The sequence below is a fragment of the Neltuma alba genome, unplaced genomic scaffold, assembly GCF_004799145.2.
Source record: "Neltuma alba isolate B1F8T4 unplaced genomic scaffold, ASM479914v2 tig00002165_pilon, whole genome shotgun sequence".
Classification (NCBI taxonomy): Eukaryota; Viridiplantae; Streptophyta; class Magnoliopsida; order Fabales; family Fabaceae; genus Neltuma; species Neltuma alba.
Window position 1 is genome coordinate 201,566 of NW_021632765.1, and position 15,624 is coordinate 217,189.

Below are 15,624 nucleotides of genomic sequence, written 5' to 3' on the forward strand. Positions count from 1 at the left end.
TAGTCAATGGCTTTGTATTGGTATTAAATTTGAAAAGGAAGGGTTAAAACAACCACACGTACCCGAATTAACTTGAGCCTTGTGCCTACGTTGCACCATGCATCACTCGCTTTCAGTCCCTCGACCTCACATGCCCTCACAGCCAAGCCCACCTTCACAGTGCTTTCTTATGCCTTTTTAATACTAACCCCTTTCCTTCCCTTACCTTCTCACTTGTTGACGTACCACACCCACCACCTTCTTCCATTTCTTACAAACATGAGGCATCTTCTTTCTTGCTCTCCTCTCAAAAACTTGCACGATCGATCCTCTGCTCTGGGTGCTCCTGTAACTCCTATTATGTCCCTCCATCGTCTTCTTTCCATTCACCTTAGCCCCGTTTTTCTCCAACTCTTGTACTTCATAATCATGTCTCTCTTGGGTTTCCTTGGTCTCAAGATCTCAAAGCCCAGAATCCCTGTTCCCCCCAACGCCTTTGATCTCTTTTTTACCTCTGTATCTGCGTCCACCGTCTCCAGCTTGTCCGTCGTAGAAATGGAGGCTTTCTCCAATTCCCAGCTCATTCTCATCATCTTCCTCATGTTCCTTGGCGGTGAGGTTTTCATCTCCATGCTCGGCCTTCTATTTTCTTCCTTCATTCTCTCTCGGAAACAGAGCCTTAAGGACGGACCAAATCCTCTTCAGCTCAAACAGCGCCCTCCAATTCCGAGTGCCAATCAAATCGAGATTCGTTTAGTTTCTATACACAAGCAGAATGATGTTAGTTCTGGTGATCACAGCGATGCTAATATTGTTCAAAATGATAAGACGAACAGGCTGAAGCATAACTCTATAAAGTGTCTTGGGTTCGTGATCTTGGGTTACCTTGCGGTACTCCACATGGTTGGTTCTGGTTTGGTCTCATCCTACATAAGTATCATCCCAAGTGCAAGAAAGGTGCTAAGAAACAAAGGGATCAACATACACACATTCTCTGTGTTCACCATAGTGTCCACTTTTGCCAGTTGTGGTTTTGTGCCCACAAACGAAAACATGTTTGTGTTCAGGCATAACCCAGGTTTGCTGTTACTTATTTTGCCATTTGTTTTCCTCGGGAGCACCTTATACCCACCATTCTTGAGGCTTGTGATTTGGATTCTGGAGAGAGTGACAAAAAGAGAAGAGTTTTCTTACATTCAGAGGAATTATGAGGTGCTGGGCTATGACCACATGCTGTCCGGTGTTCATTGCTTGTGCCTCGCAGCTACGGTTTTGGGGCTGAATCTGACGCAATTCGTGTTGTTCTGCTGCATGGAGTGGAAATCGGAGAACATGGAGGGCCTAAATAGCATTCAGAAATTAATTTCGTCCTTGTTCCAGATTTCAAATGTCAGACATGCTGGTGAATCTGTTGTTGATCTTTCTACGCTCTCTTCGGCTACCTTGGTGCTCTTCGTTGTCATGATGTAAGTATCTCTTTACTCTCTCTGCCTACTTCCATGGAAATAGAGTGAAAAATATTGTAAGCCAAGTCATTAATATTTGGTTTTCTAATTTTCCCACTATGATGGTTTTTTCTTTCTTCTGAAACAGTATAAAGTCCATAATATAATAAGTTTTAGCCACCACTAGTGTTATTTTTCCTTCTTGTGGTGCTATTGAAGCTCTAAACTCATGGGTTGAATATTGGCAGTGCAAACATTCTTTTTATGTTATATATATCGGCGCTCATAATTGACCTTTTTGTTGTTCCACGTTGTTTGGTGTGGCTCATAATTAATTGAAGAGGAATAATATTATTACATATGAATTGTTGGACTATATATAGATGTACAGATTATATACATGAAAGAAGATAATCTATTTGAAGAAAGAATATCAGAATTTGAGTTGCATAAATTTGTTCCTTCACAAATAACTACTGCAGGTATCTGCCACCATACACGACATTTCTACCCACGAGGGATCCCGAAAATGATAGGCAGAAAGAAAAAATAAGCCTAAGGGAATGTCTTATGTCGTCTCAACTATCTTATTTGGTGATGTTTATTATACTGATTTGCATCACGGAGAGCAGAAGCTTAAGAGAAGATCCCCTCAACTTTAATGTGTTTAACATCGCCCTTGAAGTAATGAGGTAAGCGGGTTGAACAGCTTAATTATCTATATATATATATAGATATATAAAATGAAGGAGCGGAATACTAAAGAAATTAAATTTAATATTAATATATGCAGCGCGTACGGGAACGTGGGGTTCTCAATGGGATATAGCTGCAAATTGAGATTGAAAGCAGACGGGAACTGTAGAGATAAATGGTTTGGATTTGCAGGAAGATGGAGTAGCAAAGGAAAGCTGATCCTTATAGTCGTCATGGTGTTTGGAAGAGTCAAGAAATTCAACATAAATGGTGGCAAACCTTGGCTTCTCTCCTAGCTAATCGAACCCACACAATCATATAAGAGAGATGCTAAGCTTTGCCACACTACTCATACTCATACCCATAACACGCCCTTGTATAACATGCAAGGCACAGCTTATAAATTGCGTCTGTCCTATGTGCGTGTGTGTGTCGATATATATCACCATCTTTAAATTAAGCAAGTTTTTTGATGGCATCCAGGGTTGTGATTTTAAACAAACACAGTCACGCAGACAAAATTTATAGAAAGTCATTATTTACAGGTCATAAATAACGCAGTTAGTATTAATTTTTGTGCAAAGAATGATCACAAACCAATCTAAATATGTGTGTCTTACTAGTACTTTTAAATGATGACATCCACCTCCTAACTTGTAAGTTTAAAATCTCATGGCATGTAATTATAATATTCTAAATTTTTATACAAAAGAATCCTAAACTTTTAGAGAAATAGTATCCATGATAACATTAGAATTTGCTCAATGGATGAAATGAATTGTCGCGTCTTTAATCTTTTTGAGATGATCTTTCTCTTTGTTTGTTTTTTTTGGTCTGAAATATTTTTAGATGATCTCAGTATACATTATTTAAGAAGATAAGATTTCGTAAGTGCTAAACTAGCTATAAATAATTGGAGCAGAGATCACACTTCCTTGAATGAACTAGTATACAGGCCGATCCATTGGGTCAATATCAAAATTATCCAGAAACAGAAATAAAAAAAACTAGCCCTATGCATGGAAAAAGTCATTAATTAGTGATTTATCCCAGTAATTATTGTGAGCTCGAAGGAAATGAAATGTTTCGGGAATACAAGTTTCAACAGATCTTTATACATCTGGGGGATCAATTCCCACACCTGGATCATTTTTAGCTCCTAAGCTCTGAAGATGTTTCTAGGCAGTTTTTGTAACCGGAAGGTCATTAGTACGTAGATTACAACAATCTCGGGGTTCCAGGTAGGTTACTTTGGGGAAACCTCCCCCCCCCCCCCCGGGGGGGGGGAAGGTGCTATGGCTTTTGAATAATTAATCACGGTGAATATATTTTAGACGTGAGACACACACACACACACACACGGATGTTTAATTTTAATGTGTTGTACAGAAGACATACAATTGGATGATCACGAGAGAATGAGCATTTTATTCCACGAGAGCATTTTATTAAGAAAGATATATAATAAAGTCACGAGACGCTAGAAAACAAAAGGGAGGCGCATTGTTTTTGAACTGATGAGCCTGTGAATCAGAGCCTGCCAGCAAAACCAAGCTTAAAATCAAAGCCCTGAAGACGATGGAGATGAATGAAGTGTGTGTATAAGAATGGTAGGAGGGAGCAGGTATGGAGTTGCGTTGTGTTTGGCCAGCGTCGCCCTGCTCAATAGCATCCATGCCCTCAACATAGGAGCTCAAGCCACTGGAGTTGCTGTCTCCCTGGTTTGTTTGTTTCTTAGTGGTATTATATAGCCATTTATTGTAAATTTGTAACACGCACCCGCGGTTCGATCTACTAATAACTCGTGCAACTCTCTCTCTCTCTCTGTGTCTCTGCATACAGGAGAAAAACTGCAGCAGAAGTTGCGAGTCAAGCTTCTGTTCAGGTAGGTGGGTGCGTCCTTCGATGATTATATGTTGTGTGCAGTTTTTGATTGGATTGGATGGATGGTATTGTTGATAATGAATATAATTGATGAATATAATATAATGTGGAATCAAAGTGGCTCCATTTCTGAGATATGGCAAGTACTGCGGCCTCCTCTACAGCGGGTGCCCCGGAGAAAGGCCCTGCGACGGCCTGGACGCTTGTTGTATGAAGCATGACCAATGCGTAGGAGACACAAACAGTAATACAATTATTAAGTTATTAACTTTCATTTTGGTAGGAATATAATGCAGCACTCACTTTGATATTCGACGGACAATGAATTTAACTAACTTGGAATAAATGACACACACACACACACATATATGCAGAAGGGTACTTGAGCCAAGAATGCAGCAAGAGGTTGATAAAGTGCATGAAGAAATACAGCAAGGGGGGAAGCAGAAGCAGGACTTTCCAGGGAAACACGTGCCAAGTGGAGGAGGTCGTTCATGTAATCCTCTGTGTCATGAAGGCAGCCCTCTTCGCCGGAAGAGTTCTTCGCAGGCCCTAACTAGCTTCCTCGCTTCCACTTCATTCTTCATACTCCTCATCTCTTCTTTTATTTGTCTAATCTCTTGATCTCTTTCATTACTGCTACTTCATTAAATTAAATCAGTCAATTTAGTTTTTAGTTTTTGTCTCAACAATTCATGTTATTTGTTCAGAATTACACGTCACAGTTATTGCAGCCCCGCCCTCTTCATCTCTTTTCACCTAATTCATCAATCTATCTCCGCTTTTGATTTGACGACCTTGTGCAGAAATATAAATGTGGAGCAATTATACACATTTTGTCAAACTTACATTAATAATTCATGCAATTAAGATCAAGAAAACTATTCCAAAACAAACATCCCACAAAATTTACACCATTTCCCATTTCCTACGATGCACAGAAAAATTAATATTTTGTTTGATTTAAGGAGGGGGCATGAGATCAGTAAGGAAATGGGAAATGGGAGAAGTGATATTTTGGAGAGTTCAATTCCTTCTTCTTCTTCTTCTTCATTTTTTTTTAATTATAAGTGCCTTTTCATTCTACGGGAATTGTATATATATCTAGAAAAATATGTGAATTGATATTTTTTTGCAGATAATTTTACTAAAATTAGTAATTATAAATTAATTACAGCTGTCCTAGTTTAATTTTTTTAACCTTCTATATGTTAAATATAAAAAATAATTAACTTGTTTTATTTGAAAAATTATTTTATTCCGTAGATATTAAAAATATGAGCAACCAATTTTTTATTTATTATTTCTTATTATGTGTAAATTGAAGTTACAAACAACCAGGATTATTCATAGTTGCACAACGGCCCTAAATTAAATTTATAATTTTATTATAGATTTCACCCTCATTTTTTAGGGAATTAATGGCGAGATTAAAATTGCATTATTTTTAAGAATAAAAGGGTAAAATTGCTACTAAACAAATATTTTAAATTCAAAATTTTATTCAAAAATTAATTTGATAAATATTATTTTTCTTGCCAACTAATCTAAAAAATAAGAAGATATTTTATGATCGTACCTTAGCCGGATTAAAAAAGATAGAAAAATTGTAATAAAATCTTATCCAAGAGAATTAAATACAAAAAAGTTTATTAAAATTATTAAATTATTTTGAAATCCTAAAGGACCTCATTGTAATAAATTTTATTTGTTTAATTAACAAATTATTCTATTGACAATTAAAAGAATATAGTGGTTAACAATTTAAGGTGTAACGATTAACAGCTATCATAACAGGTATTAATAACATATTTTCTCAGCTCGTTATAAAAATATAATGCATAAGTTATCAATATATACCGTAATAGTTATTACTCCCTCCGTTCCTTATTATAAGAGACATTTGATGTTTATAGTATGTTCCTATATATAAAAGACACTTAAAAGTTGTCTCTACTTTTTTGTGTTGATTTCCTATTTTACTCATATTTATTATCTCCAACTCACACTTTCTCTCCCTCCCACTTCTCTTTCTTTTAATATTTTAATTATTCTCTCTCATGTTCTCTTTCCTTATTAATGAGGGTATTTTTGGAAAACAAATTATACTTTTTACACATTAATTGTTCTTAACTAATTTTAACTGTTTTTTTGATCAACGTACTTCGGTTATTTGTCTCTTATAATAAGAAACGGAGGGAGTAATTATTACACCTTAGGTTATTAGTAACTGCTTTCTTAGTTATCAATACATATTTAAAAAATAGACAATTTAATAATTAAATAAATAAAATTTCTTGTAATGAGATCTTTTAAAATTTTAAAATAATTTGATAATTTTAAGAAATTTTTTTCTTGGATATGATCTTATTACAATTTTACCTAAAAAAAAGTCCCTCTTGAAAATATCGGTGGGGAATTTTTTTGGCCAAAAGAAAATGTGACAAAGCTCTAATCCCATTGGTCAGCTTCCCTTTGATGGTCCAATTGTAATGCGACACGCGGTGGTTCCTCGTCGGGATATCCCTTTGAAGCACCGCTGTCTTAAACCTCCATCGGTCCACCCGCCCTGCGCTCTGCCTCTGACAGCGATCCTCCACCTAACCGGACGCCCCCCAACCTTCAGTCTCACTCCATCCGCCTCTTTACTTTCCTCCCATCCCATCTATCGACAACAACACTGAGCCAAGACGGCATCTTCTTCAGCACCATTGCAGACTCGCTTCCCAATATGGGTTCTGATCTTTCGCCCGACGTCCTGAGTTCTACCAAGCCCGTTCCTTTACCTACCGAAGAGGAAGACCCTCCTTCCACTGCTCTCCTCTCCTTCAACACCGATTCTTCTTCTTCCTCCGCCTTCAATTCTCACAAACTCTCCTATTCCGTCATCTTCATCTCTCTCACTCTCATTTCCTGCATTGCTTTCTCCGCCGCCGCCGCCTTCGCCTTCCTTTTCTTCTCCGCCGCTTCCTCCTCCTCAACCTTCACCAACCACTCCACTTCTTCCTTTGCTTCCCCGAAAGCTCGTCCCCTCCAGAAGCTCAATCACTCCGTGGTTCTCTTGATTTCTTCCGATGGTTTTCGATTCGGCTACCAATTCAAGACTTCTACACCCAATATTCACCGTCTGATTGCCAACGGAACTGAAGCCGAAACCGGCTTGATCCCGGTGTTTCCCTCTCTAACTTTCCCCAATCACTACTCCATCGTGACGGGTCTCTACCCTGCCTATCATGGCATCATCAACAACTACTTTTTGGATCCTCAAACTGGTGAACTTTTCACCATGGCTAGCCACGAACCCAAGTGGTGGCTGGGCGAGCCCTTGTGGGAGACCGTGGTCAACAACGGGTTAAAAGCTGCAACATATTTCTGGCCTGGCGCTGAGGTAAATAAAGGTTCTTGGACTTGTCCTGCCAAATATTGCAGGCATTATAATGGTTCTGTTCCATTTGAGGAAAGAGTGGATGCAATATTGAAGTATTTTGATTTGCCTAGCGCTGAGATTCCTTCATTTATGACGCTGTACTTTGAGGACCCTGATCATCAGGGTCACAAGGTTGGTCCCGATGATCCAGAGATCACTGAAGCTGTTGCTGGGATCGATAGGATGATAGGGAGGTTAATTAGAGGGTTGGAACAAAGGGGTATTTTTGAAGATGTTCATATTATTATGGTGGGGGATCATGGGATGGTTGGTACATGTGACAGGAAGCTAATTTCTTAGATGATTTGGCTCCCTGGATTGAGATTCCGAAGAGTTGGGTCCATTCGTACACTCCATTGCTCGCAATTCGTCCACCTCCTGGCAATGACCCGTCAGATGTTGTATCTAAGATGAATGAAGGATTGAAATCTGGGAAAGTTGAAAACGGGAAGTACTTGAAAGTGTATCTCAAGGAGGACCTGCCTGGCCGGCTTCATTATGCGGCGAGCGATAGGATTCCACCAATAATTGGTTTGATTGAAGAAAGTTTCAAGGTTGAGCAGACAAGAGCAAAGCGCAAAGAGTGTGGTGGTTCACATGGCTACGACAACTCAATTTTCTCAATGAGGAGCATTTTTATTGGGCATGGTCCTCAATTTGCAAGAGGGAGGAAAATCCCATCGTTTGAGAATGTTGAGATTTATAATTTGATCACTTCTATTCTCAAGATTAAGGGTGCATCCACTAATGGTTCTGCCTCATTCGCAGAGTCAGTTCTTTTACCTGGTGCGTAAACATATACAAGTTAGCAAAAATATATGATTGAGAAGCCAAGATGCATGGTTAAGTGTTTTCTTGGATGGATGGATGCTCAGAATCAGAGGTCAGAATTATAAACATGATGCGGCGTTTCCAAGGGAAGAGACATCGTATTCCTGGGCTTGAGATCCCTGAAAGAGTCTTGTACGTAGAATTTCATCAGTTCTGAGCTGCTCAAGTAGTCGCCAAGCTTGCCTATCTTCAATGCTTATGAGTATGTAACTATGCAAGTAATATGCTCACCCAAAATTTTGATTTTATTGAGACAGAATGAGATTACCACTTGGATGTCAAACTCTCTCCTCCTCCGTTGTATATGATTTTTCTTCTGTCAAAGCCCTTGTTAAATTGCATATTATGTTTTTGCCGGGCCCTGACTTTTCCAATGGTTTTTTTTTTTAGCGTCGATCAATCTTATCTGTTAGATGATCTTCTGTTTAAAAACTTCACCTTTACATCACTGCCGTTTCTAAATTTAGTAAATCCTGGCTGCACAATTTTCATGTTTAATATTCTATAGAAAACGCGCCTAAGACTTGAACCCTTGGACTGATCCCAAAGGGGAAGGGGGAAAAAAAAAGAAGCATAGAGGAGGCGTTATATGTAAACTTGAGATCTGGAGAAAGGAAAACTTGCTGTTATAGCTAGCGTTTTTTATCATTGACAAGACTTTATTAGGAGAAGTTGAGTTTCTTCATTTATAAAGCCTTTCTTTCTATTCTGATTTCACATAACATATAATGATCATATGAAGGCCCAGCGGCTAGTTCCTTATTTATGTATTGAACCAAACGGACTGTTTTAACTCAGTGGAAAAGTAACACCATGATGAGGCGGAAGTCATCATCTGTTCAGATCCGGAGAAGAGCTTTTTCCCCTTTTCATAAAACGCCAGTATATTTGTAATTGAAAGAAAACTAATTTTTTGGTGTTTTGGATGTCAAAAGGTTTAAAAAGAAGAGTTTTAATAAGAGCAAACCCTGGGAGAAGTTAACACCTCTAACATCATCTGCAAAGACGGTAATAAGCCCGGGACAGGAAAGTCACGTGCGACAATCCCAATATGTAAAGGTTCAAGTCTTAAAACATCTCAAATTTATAGAACCAACCAGGTGGGAGGATTTTAAGCTGTGCCGTGAAGCAAGAACGCTTCAAAACGCGAATGAATCCTGGCGACGTGTAGAAATGAAATTGGTTACTTTTTGTGTCTTCCGGAATCAAGAAACAGAGGATGTTATTGGGACCCGTAAGGCCGTGACACAGCTCATGCAGCCCTGTTCTGCCTAACGAATCGGTGATTTGACTTTTGGACTCAATCTTCAGCGTTGTATTTTATCCGCTCACCAGAACACCAATCAGAAAACTTCTATTTTTCGTTGTTTTTGCTTACACGGCTTGATTTGTGACCTATAGAGATGACAGCTGCTCTGAAGTATGAAATTATAAGGTTTCGAAGTTGTATTTATCCGCAGCTTTTCTTTACACTTAACGTCAGAAATGAAAGCTGCCTTCAATATTTTATATTACAGGGGATCTGCAGCGCCTTGATTTTGCACTTTCTGGCTGATTTAAGATGAAGTGAGGATTTATGCTATTCTATTCTATCGTGATCGCTGACTATGCTCTTGTCTGATCTTGATTCATAGAAAAAGAGCGAGGCGAATAATTCCCTTTTTAGCGGTGCTCCATGGATGATACATCATCAAGTTGTCCTCCTGTCCTCTCACTCTTCCGGCTCCGGTTCAGATCGCATCATAAATTTTTGTCACTTATAATGACGAAGTTACAAAATTGACAAAAAAATAAAGGCCGGATTAAAATCGAGGGTGAAAACTATAATTTTGCTGAAGTCACATGATTACTAGTCAATGCCTCGTGCAACTCTGAATTCTAAAATTTAGGAGATGCTCCCTTCCAATCCTCTGCCTCTGAAAAAGTGAAGAGATCCGCAATAGTCGCGCATGTTGGTTTATCGACATGTTACGGAGTTATGAATGGGATGACCCGAAGGAAGATGTTAGGGTTTTGAAACAGATGATGTCAAGCACGTCATACCTCGAGATCCCATCAGGGCGCCCTTTACGTCATTGCTCTGAAGAGGAATCAAAATGAGCTCATCTGGATACGGAACGATCTCAGAAGAGGAGCCGGAAGAAGCGTCGTCGTCAAACAAAGAGTTCCTGCAGCGGGCAAAAGAGCAGCTCCAAACAATTGTGGGCACAGCAAAACCATGGAAGGACATGATGAATCCTTCTCGCCTCGCACGGCCATTCTCCTTCTTCAACTTCCTCCAGAGAATGAAGAGGAATGCGCGTGTTTTCCGCACGAACTACGTGATGGTGATATTGTTGATGGTGTTGCTCACTTTGCTGTGGCACCCCCTCTGCGTCATCATATATTGCGCACTGATGGCGGCATGGATGGTGTTGTATTTGGTGCGAGATAACCCTCCGAGGATTTGTGGGTTTGCGATTGACGAGAGATTGGTGGCGGTGTTGCTGCTAATGGTGACAGTGGGATTGGTATGTCTGAGCAACGTGACAGATAACATATTAGTGGGAGTGGGCGTCGGGGTGTTGATTGTGTTAGTTCATGCTGTTCTGAGAGAGACAGAGGAGGATGAAGAAGATGGAGCAGGCATTCGTCTGAGACACGCTGCTTCCTCTTCTTTCACTGCCTAATTGAACTCTATTTCCCTCCTCCTTCATTCTAATTCTCATAACTAGCTAATCATTAATCCCAACTGTCTCAATTTTATATCTTCTTCCACTTCCCCATCATTCATGAAATAATCCTCCGTTACATGGCATAATATCCGAATATTTAAATTTTTTTTAGCCCTTTTTTAGTGATATCTGAATATTAAATGTTTTTTTTTATCAATTTTGTCCTAATTAATTTTATATCCTCTTTTCTCATTCTTTCTCATATTATATTCTTTTTTATTTTTTTTATTTTATTACTAATATTTTTCTATTTTATTTCCTCCTTATTAAATAAGGAATACCATAGAAAAATTCAATTTTTAAATATTTATTATTTTCTTAAATCACTTAATTCGGTTTTAAAAAACTTATAAACTGCACAAGAGCGGAGGGGCCCCGGCCAGGTCCTCATTCTGTTCTACTTCCGATCAAGCCACTATTTTGTTTTATTTTGCCTCATCATGCATTAAACTACGCGTATAATCCGAGTATCATTTTTGTTTCAAAATTATACGCTAATTATAAGTTGATTCTTTTGACATCTAATATGAATTTAGAAAATATTCTTATTATTTACCATTTTGGCCAACTTTTTATTCACTTCATGTGCCAGTAGAATTAAATTTTTAGGTATAATATTGGATTTGTATTATAAACATAGTAACTACTGAAATAGTGCAATGATTTTTTTTTCTCTTTAAATTAAGGGTGGATAGATAGTACAATAAAATCAGGTTGGGGTGTTGCTGCAGGGCAGCGCCTTGAACTGGCACTTTGGCGCGATGGACTGAATCAGCAGCCTCCCTGTTCCCTCCTGCTTCACCGTCGCTCCCACCTTCTCCACCAACACCGCCGCCACGATTTCCTCGTATTTCCCTCCTCCACCTGCCACGAACGCCACCAACGCCGCCTGCACCGGCCCCATGCTCGGGTTAAAAGCCGCCGACTCCATGTATGACCCTTTGTATATCTTGCCGCCGCCGTCCATCAGAGCCGCCCCCGAGGGACACCCACTGTACGGTGCGTGAGACTTGTTAGCAGCTTCTAAAGCCGCTATCTTCAGTTCCTCGTTCACTATGTACCCATTCGCTAAGTCATGGCTTTCCTCCGAGATGGAGAGCCCGTTGTGGCGCGGTTCTAAAAGCAGAGGAGCGTCCTCGGGGAGAAGGTCGTGGGGTCCAAATCTGTGGGATAGGAATTTCGACAAAGGGGTAAAATCTCGGGTTTCATCGGAGGCGATGAGGAGCTTGATGTTCGGGGCATCGCGAATTTCTTGGAGGAATTGGCGGCAATGGCCGCACGGGGCTGCGGAAACGACGAAGCAGTCGAGACGGGGCTCCGCATTGAGGGAGAGGTTCGTGAGGAGGAATTGCTCGGCGTGAACGGTCTGGTGGAGGGGGAGACCGGGGAACTCGAGGTTGACGCCGATGAAGATGCGGCCGGAAGGGCCGAGACCGACGGCGGCGACGGGGAAGTTGGAAATGGGGTGGCGAGCGAGGGACTGAGCGGAGGAGACGAGGGAGAGGAGGAAGTGGGGGAGAGGGAGGGCGGAGGATTCCGCCAAGGATCTGGCTTCCGGTGCTTGGATGAGGAATCTGGGCGGATCCATTGGCGGATGACTTTGACCGGACGTGGCAGATGTGGCAGTTGTGAATATGGACGGGTCGTGCACGGAGAGAGCAGAGATGAATCGAGGAGCAAGCGGAAGGAAATTGAATTGATTTAAATACGCTCGCTGACCCCCTCTCGTTTCAATCTGCAGAAAAAAGGTCTTATTGATTAATCAATAATTAATTTGGAGATAAAACGAACCCCTAAACCATATATTTAGAATTAGCTGCATGATGATTAACGTGTGTTATTAATGATACAGTGCTGTTAACGTCTTTAGGCATATAGAAGAGGACAAGGCTTGGGTGGGATGGGAACAGTGAAAGACGGACACATAGTTGGGAGCCCCAGTATAATGTACGTATTCGATAATGGATTGGTAAGCTCGCAAGGGTCACTTTCTGCATTACTTGCATCTCAGCGGCACCAGACAAAAAAGATATGTGGGTGTGGGGCATAGAGAGAGAGATATATATAAACTCATCATATCATAACAAAGAGTACTATACGTGATATTATCGAAAAGCCTAATTAACTAAACATGTTCAGTCACCATGCAATAATGTTCATATATTATATTGTTATAGGAGGGAAGTGGTATTAAACAAAACAATTAAATGATATCGTTGGCATAAAAAATAATAATAATAATAATAATAAATGGTATCACGTGGTTGCTGGAAATACAAAGGCGTGTGACAATTATATTTGACGGTATCATATACATACATGCGTCTGATTGAATCCATGTGTGTGTTGGGTTCAAAATCTTAAAAGAGTCATTTGCGTTTTCAATAAGAGAAGGCTGATCTATTTGTTACCAATAATTGAGATGACGTGGCGGGGTGCTTTCCATTTCCACGGGACACATACAAATGGATTGTAGTTGATACGAGTAGTATCCAACTTTTAATAGTGACCTCAAGCTTGCACGCACATGCATTCATTCTAATCTATGACATCAACATATATATTGTCAGTTTTCTCCGTATTTTGTCATCTAAATTGAAAATTGAAACTTCCTCGTCCACTCATCTCCATCTCATTCAGAGTAGGCCCCTCCTTACCTAATCAATCGAAATTACTCCATATTTGGTCCCACAACCTCATTTATAACTCCTTCCTCTAAAACCAAGGGCATCTGTTTATATTCATATAATAATAGTGGACCAGTACTATATTAGTTCATATTCATTTAACAGCTTTCCATACGTTATACTTAGAGCCGGGAAAACGGGCCGAGCCCGTCAGGCCGGCCCTTTTAGATCCTGAAATTATGAGGGCCGGGCTTGATATTTTTCTCTTAAAATGAAACATAAGCCCTGGAGGGCTGGCCCTGGAGGGCCGAGGGCTTAAAAGGGCCGGCCCTGGAGGGCCACGGGCCGGCCCTGGAGGGCCACAGGCCGGCCCTTTTAAGCCCTTTTATATTTTTTTATTTTTTAAATTTTTTTATATAATATTAATGTTATTAATTTTTTACATTGTTAATAATATTTCAAATATTTAGTTATTATTATCATTTTAAAAGTAAATTTAGTTTTAGATAATAATTTATCCAATTAAATTTTTAAAAAATGGGTTAATTTGGACTTTAATAATGATTTGATTTATATTATATGCGTTGATATTTTTAAACTATATATATATTTGATAATAGAATATTTTTATACTTATATAACTTGTGATTCTATAATTTGAATTAGAAATTCATGAGTTTCAACAGCAATGTTTCTCACATTAAAGTAAAATAATAGTTAGATTGCAAAATTTAAAAATAAAATTCTTATAAAGAAGAAAAACTCGATATTTTTGTTACGAAAGAAAAGTATACTTATGAAAAAAAGTAATTAATTATAGTGATGATGAAGTTTCAAAAGATTAATAATAGTGTTCATTTATTGCACAATTGCATTATAGATAAAGCTTTTAGATGTTGTTATCTTGTTAATGAATGTTTTAGATGTTGATGAATATTTATATATGATGATATTTTATATGTGACTTAATTTTATTCATATTTATGTCTTTTATTAATAATTTCATTGATTTATTTTTATAAAAAATATGATAAATATAAAAAATAGTATTTTTTCTTAAACGGGCCAAAAGCCCGCGGGCCGGCCCTGGCCCTGTAGCTTAAGGGCCGGGCCTAGCAAATTGGGATATTTTTAAAATTCTAGCCCTGGAGGGCCGGCCCTTTTAAGCCCGCCAGCCCTGAAGGGCCGGGCCGGCCCTGATTCCCGGCTCTAGTTATACTCCACAGCATGTTTATATATGATTTAATTATTGAGTTGATTTTGATTCTAAATATAAGATTTATTTTTTATATTTATTAATTTTTTTTAAATTATTCTTATTGATACTCTCCTAACCATTATCAAGTAAGAGAATGGATATTGAGGAATATGATTATGGTGTTTTAGAAAAAAGCATGTTCTATTTTTTTATAACTAACTAACTTATTTAACTTTTTTAATTTAATCAAATTAGTTGAATAGATTTTATATTAAGGACCATAGGAGTATTTTTTAGAAAGCTCATCATCATATAGTAGTGTCGTTTGGCATAAATATCTCAGACATGGATACCTGAAAAGAAAATAATCGTAATGGAGAAAAGAGAAGATGAACATGTGCATTGCGGAATTGAAGGGAAATAATGAAAGTTGTGTTTGGCAGAGAGAGTAGTGTTGAATTGATCATAGAGCTTTTGATTTTATGAGCTGAAGTCAAGAGCATGAGTGGCTACATATTTTTTTTGGGGGGTATAATTTAGGACATTCTAAAGTTATTCTAAACTTGAGAATAATTCTTATCGATCATGAGTGTTTAAGACTAAAAATCTCTCAATAAATATATTTTTCAGAATTTAAATTTATATTCTCTTCCTTAATCACTTATCACCTCGGCTAACAATTTGTTGGTTTATAAGTGGGTATTTGGGGGGATATAATATCGGGGGGTGCAGACAAAGCTGGAAACGGAGTGGGATGGGGTCGTAAGATGGGCGGGGTCCCAGCAAGGAATGGAAATGTGACTTCACAAACAAAAGGCGAAGA

At 38.8% G+C, this 15,624-nt stretch overlaps 5 protein-coding genes across 5 annotated transcripts; 4 read left to right on the forward strand and 1 right to left on the reverse strand.

The window, feature by feature from the left end:
* Window positions 1-258: 258 nt before the first annotated feature.
* On the forward strand, window positions 259-2,450 carry LOC114718452 (sodium transporter HKT1-like). The gene is made up of 3 exons (XM_028903769.1): window positions 259-1,445; window positions 1,907-2,116; window positions 2,218-2,450. The coding sequence occupies exons 1-3, from the start codon at window positions 259-261 to the stop codon at window positions 2,414-2,416; spliced, it is 1,596 nt and encodes a 531-aa protein (XP_028759602.1). The 3' UTR covers window positions 2,417-2,450.
* Window positions 2,451-3,716: 1,266 nt separating this feature from the next.
* On the forward strand, window positions 3,717-4,699 carry LOC114718641 (phospholipase A2-alpha-like). The gene is made up of 4 exons (XM_028904035.1): window positions 3,717-3,841; window positions 3,963-4,005; window positions 4,123-4,248; window positions 4,379-4,699. The coding sequence occupies exons 1-4, from the start codon at window positions 3,728-3,730 to the stop codon at window positions 4,558-4,560; spliced, it is 465 nt and encodes a 154-aa protein (XP_028759868.1). The 5' UTR covers window positions 3,717-3,727; the 3' UTR covers window positions 4,561-4,699.
* Window positions 4,700-6,450: 1,751 nt separating this feature from the next.
* Window positions 6,451-8,603, forward strand: LOC114718632 (venom phosphodiesterase 2-like). The gene is given in 2 exon segments (XM_028904023.1): window positions 6,451-7,720; window positions 7,723-8,603. Coding segments are annotated over 2 exon segments (1,488 nt in total). The 5' UTR covers window positions 6,451-6,735; the 3' UTR covers window positions 8,226-8,603.
* A 1,755-nt stretch (window positions 8,604-10,358) lies between these two features.
* On the forward strand, window positions 10,359-10,931 carry LOC114718459 (PRA1 family protein F3-like). Its single transcript, XM_028903781.1, has one exon. The coding sequence runs from the start codon at window positions 10,359-10,361 to the stop codon at window positions 10,929-10,931; it is 573 nt and encodes a 190-aa protein (XP_028759614.1).
* A 603-nt stretch (window positions 10,932-11,534) lies between these two features.
* Window positions 11,535-12,709, reverse strand: LOC114718715 (cytidine deaminase 1-like). Its single transcript, XM_028904135.1, has one exon. The coding sequence runs from the start codon at window positions 12,562-12,564 to the stop codon at window positions 11,686-11,688; it is 879 nt and encodes a 292-aa protein (XP_028759968.1). The 5' UTR covers window positions 12,565-12,709; the 3' UTR covers window positions 11,535-11,685.
* Between the last annotated feature and the right edge of the window lie 2,915 nt (window positions 12,710-15,624).

Excerpts from the sequence above, each read along its gene's own strand:
- LOC114718452 (XM_028903769.1), top strand. The coding sequence starts at position 259 with ATGAGGCATCTTCTTTCTTGCTCTCCTCTCAAAAACTTGCACGATCGA. Across the intron at positions 1,446-1,906 it reads GTGCTCTTCGTTGTCATGAT|GTATCTGCCACCATACACGA; the intron begins GTAAGTATCTCT and ends TAACTACTGCAG. Across the intron at positions 2,117-2,217 it reads ATCGCCCTTGAAGTAATGAG|CGCGTACGGGAACGTGGGGT; the intron begins GTAAGCGGGTTG and ends TAATATATGCAG.
- LOC114718641 (XM_028904035.1), top strand. The coding sequence starts at position 3,728 with ATGGTAGGAGGGAGCAGGTATGGAGTTGCGTTGTGTTTGGCCAGCGTC. Across the intron at positions 3,842-3,962 it reads CTGGAGTTGCTGTCTCCCTG|GAGAAAAACTGCAGCAGAAG; the intron begins GTTTGTTTGTTT and ends CTCTGCATACAG. Across the intron at positions 4,006-4,122 it reads CGAGTCAAGCTTCTGTTCAG|TGGCTCCATTTCTGAGATAT; the intron begins GTAGGTGGGTGC and ends GTGGAATCAAAG.
- LOC114718459 (XM_028903781.1), top strand. The coding sequence starts at position 10,359 with ATGAGCTCATCTGGATACGGAACGATCTCAGAAGAGGAGCCGGAAGAA.
- LOC114718715 (XM_028904135.1), bottom strand. The coding sequence starts at position 12,564 with ATGGATCCGCCCAGATTCCTCATCCAAGCACCGGAAGCCAGATCCTTG.